This window comes from Brachyhypopomus gauderio, chromosome 13 (genome assembly GCF_052324685.1).
Source record: "Brachyhypopomus gauderio isolate BG-103 chromosome 13, BGAUD_0.2, whole genome shotgun sequence".
NCBI classification, from domain to species: domain Eukaryota; kingdom Metazoa; phylum Chordata; class Actinopteri; order Gymnotiformes; family Hypopomidae; genus Brachyhypopomus; species Brachyhypopomus gauderio.
Window position 1 is genome coordinate 19,442,951 of NC_135223.1, and position 12,612 is coordinate 19,455,562.

The 12,612-nt window shown below is 43.6% G+C and overlaps 1 protein-coding gene across 1 annotated transcript; it reads right to left on the reverse strand.

The window, feature by feature from the left end:
- Nucleotides 1–187: 187 nt before the first annotated feature.
- On the reverse strand, nucleotides 188–8,263 carry capn7 (calpain 7). The gene is made up of 21 exons (XM_076971515.1): nucleotides 7,844–8,263; nucleotides 7,420–7,528; nucleotides 6,624–6,781; nucleotides 6,212–6,279; nucleotides 5,879–6,085; nucleotides 5,683–5,769; nucleotides 5,372–5,498; nucleotides 5,173–5,258; nucleotides 4,863–4,956; nucleotides 4,604–4,750; nucleotides 4,337–4,443; nucleotides 4,128–4,248; nucleotides 3,771–3,915; nucleotides 3,590–3,689; nucleotides 2,360–2,495; nucleotides 2,175–2,250; nucleotides 1,819–1,964; nucleotides 1,382–1,444; nucleotides 1,151–1,281; nucleotides 836–928; nucleotides 188–661 (listed from the first exon to the last, which is right to left on the reverse strand). The coding sequence occupies exons 1-21, from the start codon at nucleotides 7,943–7,945 to the stop codon at nucleotides 517–519; spliced, it is 2,448 nt and encodes an 815-aa protein (XP_076827630.1). The 5' UTR covers nucleotides 7,946–8,263; the 3' UTR covers nucleotides 188–516.
- Nucleotides 8,264–12,612: the final 4,349 nt, after the last annotated feature.

Below are 12,612 nucleotides of genomic sequence, written 5' to 3' on the forward strand. Positions count from 1 at the left end.
AAATAGAAAAACTCTAGTCATTTGTGAACCAGTGCCTTCATGGCACTAGATTACGCGTTCTATAGGAGAGCTATAATTCCACTGCCAAAATACAGTCAACCATCCTTATATTACCAAAGGAAAAGCCCTTAGAAAAGTTACAGTCATCTATGTACCACAGACAATCTTCCTGTAATATACAGCACTGTTAAAGTCCAATGGTTTATTGCAGTCTCCTGAGTGAAAACATCCTTCTAGAAATAAACAATCATGCACTGCCATCACTGTGGCAGTTCTGTGTGATCCTGGAACAACGTGAGGTCTTCAGTGATTGTACACACTCCACACACTGTACCACGCCAGAGCAACCAGACGGCAGACTGCAGTCTGTCATGGCAACGGGAAGCAGTCCCAACGACAGGGGAGGGGGGGGGGGGGGGTGCAGGCGTGTCCAGAGCGAGAGGGCACGCGAGATACACCCCCTGCACATGTGTGAAGGAGGGCTCCTCTCTCCTCACCCCCCCACCAGGGCAGCCATCACTGGAGCTGCGACACCCGCAGGGGCGTGGCACTGCTGAAGTCCAGGAAGAAGGGTCCTTCCTGGCTGGGCAGGAAGGTGGTGGGGATGACATTGTAGATGCCTGCAGGGATTTGATCCAGCTCCATGTAGCAAAATCCACACCTAACAACAGGATGTGAGAATCAGGTTGGCGGGTATTAAGGCTTGAATGGCCATTTGTTTGTTTGGCCATATCAGCCTTGTTCTCTGTCCTGGCCTAGCACAGGTAAGATGTTAATAATGAATCGGCCTCGAGCACGCCCTCCTCTGGCCATACTGGGTAATGCAGCACGTTACCTGTAATCTCCACTGCCTTTCTTCTGCAGCCCCGAGGGGCCTGGATCCCCTACAGTGGACACAGTCAGAACCTCGAAGCCCACACTGTACTGCCTGCCAAGGGAAAGCAAACAGGATTTACTGTGGTATGCTGGCAACCCACACCATATTACATTAGACTCTCCCCCACTGGAAAGAGGAAAAAGACATCGAGAAAGTACATCTGTGACTCTCTGTCTATATTTGTTGAGAATGATGTACAGTATACACATATGCATGGGCAGTGTGTGGTTAAGAATATTTGAGTAAATATGACATGGCATACTCTAGGGTTACCTGGAGCCCCGAAGCTCGATCAGCAGAGGTCCTGATTTCTCCAGGTTAAACTGGTAAATGGGGTTGTGCTTGTAAGTGTCCTTATAGTTCCCACACCCCCCAGCACTGATTCCCCTCCACTGACCATTTACCTACACACACAGAAGATGAAGGCAGGACTCCCATTAAGACAAGCAGTGTAGCACAAACCTTCCACTCACAAATTTCGTTTCCAACAGAGCATGTGCTTACCCTTTTGGTATGTATAAATGGTGTTGGGATTTTGGAGAAATTAAACTTGCACACCGAGTAGACCTGAGAGGGAACATAGTAAATTAATTGGACATCTACATTTGCATATCAAATCCTAAATTTGCATACTGCTTGTAATATCTGAGGTTGTCATTAGCTCGGAGTGCCCTCAGGGCTTTAGGTAAATGAACATGTTAAAATAAGACTGCCTACTCTACTGATACCATCATAAACTAATAAATAACCAAACATGAGTGCACTATGATATACATGTAATGAAGAGGACACCATGTTAATGATCTGGAAGAGAAATAAGCACTTTGCTCTGCTCTTTTACAACATTCCTGAATGTAAAGGTGTATAACAGATGGATAAAGACAGGTGAGGACAGAAACAGAGGGGAAAAATGTTGTTCCCAGAGACAGGGCAGGAATTACCCTCAGTGTGTAGTTGATGGTATTTTGCTTCTCGTACTGAGATACCACTAGTGTGAAGGTGTGCGTCCCTGCACTGGTCAGCTTGACCTTGGTCAAGTAGTGTGGACTGTTGATCCGTATTCCATCGATATACGGGGGAGGATCAGCTACGAGAGAAAAGAACCAGCAGAAATGAAGGGATCCTCACTCGTAACACCACAGTGCTCTAAATCAACCTTCTACATACACTGATCAACAGCTGGAATTAAGCAAAAACTAGGGGGAAAAAACAATAAATATTCATTTTTGTTCATTTTTATATACACAGAATAAAAGCAAATTAACTTCCATTTCTTGATCTGTTCCAAAGTATCTACCTGGATAATAAACCTTCTTTCCGTCAGTCTTGTAAACAACTAAAGTGATAAATTCACGGTTTGTTGCAAAGTCATCCTTGAAAGTGAATAAAAGAATAAGCATTAATGTAATGTGATTAGCATGAATACTAATGTACAATGTTCAGCATATAACACACAGCGGCAGAGCTGGTCAAGGACTGCACCTTGTCGGTGATGTGTCTTGTTAGCAGCACCCACACTGCGGCGCCCCCCTGTGGACACTGCACCTCCAGCTTGTACTGAGGGTTGTTGGCCAAGCTGTAGGCGTCCTTTACTGGGCCCTGTTTTGCATCCCAGCTACTACAAAAGCACATTAAATCACACAATTGAGCCATCATCCCAGCACCACCCCCACCTTTGATATTAAGACCTCTGAGAGACTAGGGCTGTTGCGATAACCGCAGTATAGCAATACCGCGCTATTGACGAGAAAATCGCAACGTACGGGAATTAACCGCAACAACCGCAATATTTGTGTTTTTTCCCATGCGAAAGTGCCTGTGCAAGAGTTAAAGTCATTTTCCCATCAACCCCCTGTTATCATCCGGTGCGGCTGATCAACAATCCGTCTCCTTTTTTCAAAGATGGAAACTACGGCAGATGCTCTGGTCAAAAAACAAAACGCGACTTCGCCGGTTTGGGAGCATTTCGGGTTCAAGTCAAATCCACGCAGATCCACTCGCCTGGTGGCGCGTCAATGAGGCTAGATTTCCTCTGCTCTCCAAACTCGCCCGCAAGTACATGTGCATTTGTGCAACAAGCACACCATCAGAGCGAGTTTTTAGTACTGCCGGGAATATTGTTAGCCCTTTCCGCTCCTCACTGAAACCACATAAGGTGAATATGTTGGTTTTCTTAGCGTGCAACAGGGACGTGACAACTCAGGTTTAAGCTGAGACGTTATTCTTCTGGTTAAGGAAAGATTTCGTTTTATTGATTTATTTATAAAATTCTCTTTTTGTGTTTAAAATCTCGTTTTAAATATTTACCCTACACTTTTAAGAAAGCGAAAGAGCATGGGTTCTTACTGCATCTCATTTGACTTCTGTGTTCTCTATTTGACAATAAACACATATTTAACTGCTCTTAAAACTGTGTCTTCTTTGCAATTTAAAAACAATAAGAACCCCTTTACAATAAAAACAATAAAACAATTATATAGCTCTAAAATTAAGATTTTAGACGACAAATTACGCATATCGCGTCATACCGCATATCGCGGTGTTGAGCCACCATAAATAACCGCTGGGGAAATTCTTTCACCGTGACAGCCCTATGAGAGACTTCTTTTTATCCCATAATTTGTCACCGATATAAGGTTTCTCTAAAAGCCCACAAGCATACCCTGTCTAGGATGATTCACTTGTAATAATATGAGACTGAATGATGCTGACCTGTGTATGCAGGAGGATTCTTTAAATAGACCAGGATTCCAGCTCAGGTAGATGACATCATAGTACTGGCACAAGTCCTCCCAGATGATCCAGAACACCCCTGAAACACAGCCCAAGGTCAGTTCAGGACTTGATCTTCCCATTTTCACTCAGCGATAAGTACTTCTCAGCATTCTCTTACCATTGTCAAACTTCTGTGCAGTTTTGGGGTCAAAGTTGAGGTACTTGAGCAAGTCCGGGGTCCAGTTCTTCTCGTCACGCTCACTGTAACGACCTTTCCACCTGAGATGGCTCCATGGGTTCTTCAGCTGCAGGAAGCGTCTACCCTGGAGCCCATGACAAAGAAGTGATGCTTAAGAGCAAAGAGAGAAATCAGACTCCTCTGGACAAACAATGGAAACCTTATCCAACCTAATTCTCCTCTGGAAACAGAGAACTCCACCCATGGCAACACCACCCTTTAAACAAACTAAACATAGAAAGACCACATAGAAAAGTGTTGTGTCACAACGTAGTTGGAGGAAATATGACCTCTCACCTTATATTCCCTGATGTCCAGCACGGCGTAGGCGTGGGTGGGCACCAAACCCCACCTCTCCCCTTCCTCCTCCGTCATGACACCTGTTGCTGCTGTGATGAGGACGTCGCCTCTGTGAAACCTGTGGGAGACTGGCTCTCAGAACCTCGGCCTGCCCAAGAAAGGCCCGACAAGAACGATGCGCGTGTGCTACACGGTCGTGAGCTCACCTTTGGAACAGCATGCGGAAGCTGTCGTCCTTGCTGAAGGACTGGTTGTCCGAGTGCATGGCGATGCGTTCTGGGATCCAGCCAGTCAGCGCATGCAGATCGATATTCTACAACAGAAAACGATTACACTGATGGAAGCAAGACAGGAGTCTTCCTTCATAATCCTTAATCCCAAAAGTAGGTTGATCTCCTAATCCAACAAAGGCCCCTTTCATTTAAATGATCCACATATATAGACTTAAAATGGTACTTGTGGTCTGTGCGTACAGAGTTGGAGCCAGGAAAGTCGTATCCACCCATCACTTTCATGTAGGCCTTTTCTATGAGGGAAACCCACAGCTCGTTCCGGTTGCTGGAGTAGGAGCAGAGCAGCTCCCCGTTCCGGTCCACTGGGAGGAAATCGTCAATGATCACCTAATGAAAGAACCATTCAGACAAACCCCTCCATCACTGGTGGCCACTACAACCCACCAATGAGAGATCAGAGTGTAACTCCGTCTCATCAATGCTTGCAGAATGCCTGTACCTTCCTAGGAACCCCATTAATGTGGAGTTTCACCATGTATTTCCCACAGGGATTATATTCCGGTTCACCCCTCCTATTCTGCGGATAAATTATGCTGTAGATCACACACACACACACACACACACACACACACACACACACACACACACACACACACACACACAATGCAGAAATGAAACATACAAATTACCTGCTGTCTTTTACTAACTGACTGAAGTGACACGTGCGCTATGCTGCAGACAACAGAAACTGATTCCAAGACAGTCATGCAACCGTGCTGAGACAGGTGGACTGGCCACGGGGGCTCTACCTGGTGATTAACTTCTTGCTGAAGCGTCTCTCATATGCAGCGCTGATGGCCAAAGAGGCTACAAAAGAGCAATCTGACACCACCGTCTGTGATGTAAACAAATAACACATTGCTATTCAGCCATTTAGTGGTGTTTTTTGAAAGCTTCTGAAGAGACAGGCAGAGTCTCCATGGTGTGGAGAGCATGAAAGAGTGGCACCTGTTTGATGCTGAAACTGGACACGGTGAAAATCATAGTGGGGTTGTTGCAGATGTCGTCAGGACGGACCCAGCGAGAGAAGATGGCTGACTGTTTAGGGGACAGCGCCAGTTTCCCATACTTGTCTCTTTAGATCAACAAACAGTGGCCTGGTTGAAAAAAAGCTTTTGCAAACAGTTTCTTGGCAGTAAATGAGTACATACAGCAGATCAAGCACAGATCAGTACAGCAGCTCTGATAGGTGTGTTGAGATCACACCATGTCAGGTGCTCCGCTGAAAAGTGAAAGAAGAAGAAAATAGAAGCACTCACGAAAATGGAACTGGGAAGGCAAAGCGTTCCCTCAAGTCCACGTTCATGAACGGCACATATTCAATCTTATTGATCTTGGAAGTCGTCCTTCAATGCACAAAGCAGAAGAGCGGACATGAGAAGTCATGTCTAAAATGGAGACACTGATGGAATATGAGAATACGGCACACGAGGAGCAGGTGCCAGCCGCCCTCACCTGAGCACCTCTATCTCCTCGGATGTGTAGCGCTGGCCCTGCGGCTCGCTGGACTGCACGGGGCGCACCGGCTGGGGCCTGTCTTGGAGGGAGAAGTCGGGACCCAGGGGCAGGTACTGCCTCACAGGCGCTGGGGCCCTGCCAGCGGAGGAGGGGGGTTTGTCCTGGGCTGGGGGTTTAGAAAGGGTTTCTTTCAGCCCCTCTGCCCTGAAATACACCAACAAGGAAAACAAGGTAGCAAGAAGACATAATGAATCGCAAGCCAATACACAACACTGAGGTATGGCACATCAGCAGCTGTGTAGCGTGGTCCCCAACGGCGCCGGCACTCACCGGTCCAGAGCCTGGCGAGCCAGCTGCTTCAGTTTACCCTGTAGTGCCTGATCTGAGGTCTCATTTGACTATGGCACAGAGGGGAGACAGTGCAGAGTTCACCAGAACAGCTGTACAGTTTCAGCAGTAGTTTTGATCACGAATGGGACTTCACACAAAGCCCTGCCCTATACCTTTGGGCGTGTCTAAAGTGAATCAAACACCGCTGCCATGTTTCCACTTCCCCTACTCTCAACAGTCCACGGCCACAGGTCCCTGTGTATCCGTTTTCATTTACCAGGCTTTATTTATTTATTTAAGGTTTATTTTAAGACCAAACATACCAACCAGATGAAACAAAAAGCACTGGTATTCCTGCTTTTTTCCCCCTGCATCTCCATTACAGAACCTTTGCTTGGACAAAATGACTCACGGCCTGTATGCACAGCTCCACAGCCTGAGTGTACAGCTCTATGGCCTCGTCACTGTTGCCCTTCTCGTCCTCCTCGAAGGCCTGGGTCACCAGGAAGTACGCCCGCTCAAGGTCCAGCTGGTGCTTGCTCTTCAGGGGGTCACTGCTTTGGGCCTGAACTGATGGAGGGAGATCCGATTCAGCATGTTTGTAGGAATTGCAGGATAAAATGTGGACATCGTATATCAAAATGGTAACCAAAAGTTGAGAAAAATGCCTGAAATGCCTTTTATTGTAATTAGTTTTTATTTGGGACAGTAAATGTCTAAGTCATATAAGGTAAAACTGTCACCGAGTAGCTAAAACTACACATAAGTTTTTTTTGTTTTTTTTTTATCAGTGGCCCTTGTTAGACTGGGACAAAGCACTCAACCAAACACCTTCTGCACTGTACACATATACACACATAAAAAAAACAGGTGTGATGCTTCTTGAATTACCTAATCAAAAATTAAAAAAAATAATCTCTTAATGTCTAATAAGAAATGAGTCAGGATTGTCTATTCTGTTGCTGGGCTAAGCCTATGACAAATGAAACAGGGAGACAGGTCAATTCTTCTTTACAGCAGCTAATAGGACCAGAGAACACTCCTACAGCTTGCAAAAAAAAGGTATGTGTAAGAACATGACTATTCGCACCCACACCAAAACCAACGTAAGCATTAATGGAGCATGAGCCACGGAAAGTTCCCTCCCAAGAGGCACTGCAAAGCCTCCTAAACAATATTACTACATTACAACATTTCAGAGGACTGACCAGCGCTAAGAAGAGCTTGTACTCTTTCCAGGTACTCGTTGACTTTTCCTTGAATATTCTCCAGTTTGGACCCTGCCATGCCAGCATAGATGAGGGCCTGCGCTGCCTCCTAACGTAGGGGGGGGGGGGGGGGGGGGGGGGGACAAAGAGCAAAATAAAGACCAGTAAAGGTTTACAACACTGATACTTCTGACATATAACTAGGTTATATTTAACTCTACACAGAGGTGTTTGGTGAGTTTTGTTTAACAGTCTCCCGTTAACGTGGGAGTTTGACATGGCCTGAAGGGTAGAAATACCCAACTACAGTTAGCATGTCTCTTACCAAAGCCTCAGGTGGCATGTTGCAGCAGCATGATGCCACCGGGATACGTCAGAGTTCTCCAGCTGCCCGTGTGAGTGTTAACACTGAACAACATTTTACCTTATAGAAGAACATCGCGTCGTTGTATCTTCCTCTCTGGTCGTGGGACACCGCTGACTTGGCAAATTTCACAGCATCAAGCTCCAGCGCGCTACAGTCCATTTTGCTAACCTATCTCTGAATTTTGTTCGTTTCTTTCTTTGTTTCTTTCTCTCTCTCTCACACTAACTAGCTCACAAGCTAGCCAGTTAGCTAACCAGCTTGCCAGTTTCTAGCAAGTTTTTCATCCCCAGTAAATCTTAAGACTGATAAAAAAACCCGGTGGGATGAAATTCCACCTTTTTTCAGGTATAAGTGATAAAAACCGTTGAAAGTAACGTAGATTCTCAACAACCTACGCCGTAAAACCCGCACTAGCCTGGAACTTGACAAGCTGCCTCCTTCAACCCCACTAACACTTCTACTTCCGGGTGGGCGGTTCTCCGAGCTGTCATGATGCGTCATCTGAGATTTCCGAGACGTCACATTGCAGTCAAGCCAACAACAACAACAACAAAATACGTTGGGAAATCCCTGCCACAGGACGAGTATCATCATCATCATCATCATCATCATCATCATCATCATCATCATCTTCTTCTTCTTCTTCTTCTTCTTCTTCTTCTTCTTCTTCTTTTGGCAATTCCCGTTTAGGGGTTGCCACAGCGGATCAAACTCCTCCATCTGGCCCTGTCCTGAGTGTCCTCCACTGAAACACCAGCCAGCGGTATCCTCTACCACTGCATCCATAAACCTCCTCTTTGGTCTACCTCTCCTCCTCTTGCCTGGAAGTTTCATCCTCAAGACCCTCCTGCCAATATAAGGAAGAGTCACTTCATACATAGAGGAATTCAAGATAATAATGTGTCCTCTATTCAGTTTAATAATTCACCATTGTTAAGCAGTTCATCCACCTAGAAGTTCAGGTGTGTTTTATTTGCACAGCTCACGAAGGGTTTCGGTCTTAGTTATATCAGCCATTAAAAGGACGCTGATGATATTAACATATATTGTGTTCTGAAAAACGTGAGTTAATTATGTTGAACTAAACAGGAAATTTGAAAATCTTGCCCTGTCACATATGTTGGTTATTTGATTTGGTAAAAGAATATATACTTGTGGCTGTTTTGTCTGGGTGGTAGACAGCAGATGGTGCTATAACTGAAGAAAACATGGCTCTGATTACTGAATGAAACATGGGGGAATGCCACTTTCACTGCAGCTGGGCTGCATACTGGTCCCATTTTCAGTTAAACCAACTATGGCCTATTTTGTCTAGTTGTGGTAGGAAAACTCCTCCTATGTGTCAAAACGTCATCAGCTTGTTTGGGATTTATGACATCTGAAATTGTTGCTCTTTTCCTAAGAACATCTAGATTAAACTTGTTAACTGAATATAATTTGAAATGCCATGTTGTCTTGCAAGAACGTAATGAGTGCCACATCTTTATGTCACAGTTTCATGTGAGAAACTAGATTAGGATTGTGATCCAATAGATCTTGGTGATCTTATTTATGACGCTGGCGATGAAATGCCTCTCACATAGTCACATAGTGGCCAAGACTACTCCATAAGAAGCTTAATTCAGTTAATCCTCAGTCTGCATTTGTTCACTGCTTTATTTACTGGAAAAAGACTTCATACTTTGTGAGAACTGCAGTAATATTCCAATAGCAAAATGGACGACATATTCAACACATTCATATGATGAATATGCTTTCTACATTATAGTTTACATTACTAGTAGTGTCTGTAGTATCTGCACTATTGTACATAACACAGGATGAAACAAGTCTAAAAAGTCAGACCATGGTTGAAGACATTTTCAACTAACTCTGTGTGCATGCGTGTGTGTGTGTGTGTGTGTGTGTGTGTGTGTGTGTGTGTGTGTGTTTGTGTGTGTGTGTGTGTTTGTGTGTGTGTGTGTTTGTGTGTGTGCGTACGTGCGTGCGTGTGTGTGTAATCAACTGTTAAATGTATGTATAAGTGAGGCGAGATATTTGAGTTTGTTGAGGTTAAATGAGTTCCAGATATCAGACTCTGCAGTGGAAACTACACTCTTCTTGGTTATGGTTATGTTGGAGCAGATCGTCTTGGTATGTGTAAATATTTGTTCTGAATAAGCCATTCTGCGCCTATACAGTGTAGCTTTGTAAGTGCACAGCTATACAGTCTAGCTTTGTAAGCACACAACTAGTTAATCATAAAGAATAGTTTTGACAAACATGTTTATGTTTTAGCTCTACATACATTTACAGAATGCAGCTTTGACATAGTGGGGTGATAATACAGGTACAAAACTTACTTCATTTATGCTATTCAGTCCTGTGATTATTATGTGATGGAAACTGAGTATAGAAACAATCTCATGAAGTATTTTAAAACTGCTGTTATCATACCAACAAGTCTTGCAGTTAATCCTATGGAGTATATATGGAATATAAATCTTGCTCAGTAAGATACTCACAACAAAGTTTATGAATCATTTCCAGAATTTAATTCCTGAAAACAGAATAGTATACAAATACAACACTATATATTATCCAAAATCATTATTTTAGATCTATACACTTTCAGCAAATATACTCTTGCCACTTCATTGTTTTATAATGATTTGTGCTGCAAGTGGCCATTAAATGCATAAACCAGGCGTACTCAACTAAATTTGTCCGCGGTCCAATTTTGGCAGATACCTGTGACCTGAGGTCCGGTGCGGCGGGGGTGGCGAACGTAAGTTGTTGAGCGGGGTGGCGAACGTATCACTCGTGACGGAGTGTTTTTTCAATAGCCCTGAAATAAATGCTACGGTTTTGTTTTGGTACGTATCCAGTTAATCAGGAATGAGATTGGGTCCGGACAGGATCGCGTTCGGGTCCGGATCCGGACCGCGGCCCGCCAGTTGAGTACCCCTGGCATAAACTGTTACAAACACAGATGTTTCAAGTGACTCAGCCTCTTTTATCAATATTACTGACCCCAAATAACTTCATTTGGAGCACTTCCCTGCTAAGCCTAATAGCAGTGCTTACGCAACTACAGGCAACTTCATTACCTTCAGAAAAGGTTAGTCTAAGATGTTACACATATTACTCTATTAATTAAAGCATACTGATTTGAAATATCACTTCTAAACTTAACATTGGTGATGCAACTGTATGCATATATGAACATATAATTTTTCATTACATTCAGAAAATGTGAAACAGCAGTGTTAATTTGTTGTTTTTGTTTTTACAGCTTAATGATGAATACTGTTCTAACCTCATTAAAGGCAGACCTATAAAGGGCTCAAACTGAGGCCATATGCTGAAACAGTGAATAAAAAACATGAAAAGGATGAAGAGTTAGGGATCACACACACAGGACCAGGGAACACACAGCACTGCAGAACTGTCCCTGTAGAAAAAGGGACCCGTGTGTGTAAAAAATCAATAAGTGTGTGATCGCAAGTTTGCCATTGGGTGTGGTCCGCCCACTGGTTTCCTTGGTGCACCATGACAATTAATATCCTAATTAGTTTGCTAATGATCCAACAATGCAGCAATACATATATAATACAAATATATGGAAAGTGTCAGTGGCAAAACAGGGGGAAAAAGTTAATAAACTAGTTGTGATGAGATTAGAATAGCTAGTGTCATTTTTGGCAGCTGTGGCCTAAAGGTTAGAGACATGGGCTTGGGCTCATAAGGTTGGTTCTTCAAGCTCTTCAACTAGCAGGAAGCATGTGTGAAGTTGCCTTGAGCAAAGCACCTCATCCCCTAACGGAATACAGGTGGCTGCTCACTGCTGTGCATGGGTTAAATGGGGAAGAATTGCCCTAAGGGAATTAATAAAGGGTTTTTCTTCTTCAACTCAAAATGATCGAAAAGTTCATGCAAAACACTCCATCTAATTATTCTTCCGGTTTACGATTTAGATCAGGATGTGGTGAAGATTTTGACAGTAAAGTTTGTTGGATGCAGCTGGAAGAGAGAACGATTTCTTCAGATAAATCTTTTGAGCGTTTGAGCAGCACACATAACCACATTTTCAATTATTCACTTTATATGTCATCTCTGTGGCTACAGCAAAAAAATGAGTGAATCCTGTGGGGCACTTGTGCTTTTATTGGTGGGCCACACTACGTATCTTTCACTTGAACTGTTCAACATTCTAACACATGAAGACCTTTTACTTCAGATTCTCCTCTTTAAACCTGGATACCTGCAATGTTGTTTAAATCATTAATAGTTTTTGTACTGATTCTGTAAATATGTTGTAAATATTTTGCAAATATTTACAAAATGATAAGTTGGGCGTCACTGAAACCATGTGGGAATCAGTTTGTGGAAAGAATGCCATAATGACATTATTATGTAATGACTTCAACCATGTGATAAACAAATGAAAAACACCCTGTGAATGCTCTCATATTGTATATCAACATAATTACACTTGTAAGTATGTTTTTTTCTACGTTGTGATTTCAAGGGAACACCTTGAACTTTGCCCCCATGGTCCCACCTTGATTTCTCAGTGTGCTGGTTCTTCTGAGCCCCAGGGTACATTATCTCTCAATAGGAATGACATGGAGTCAATCGTACCAAGAAGCAAGCACAGTATATTAAGTAGTAATTATAGTAAAGTCAGGGGAAAGAGGATGTTCATGCAAGGTAGGACAAGTACATGAATAATATGGGAGGATATAGTAGTGGTGCACTGCTGCTGCATACCTTCAGTGACCTGTGTTTGATCCCTGGGTTTGATCCCTGGGTTTGATCCCTGCGTTTGATCCCTGGGTTTGATC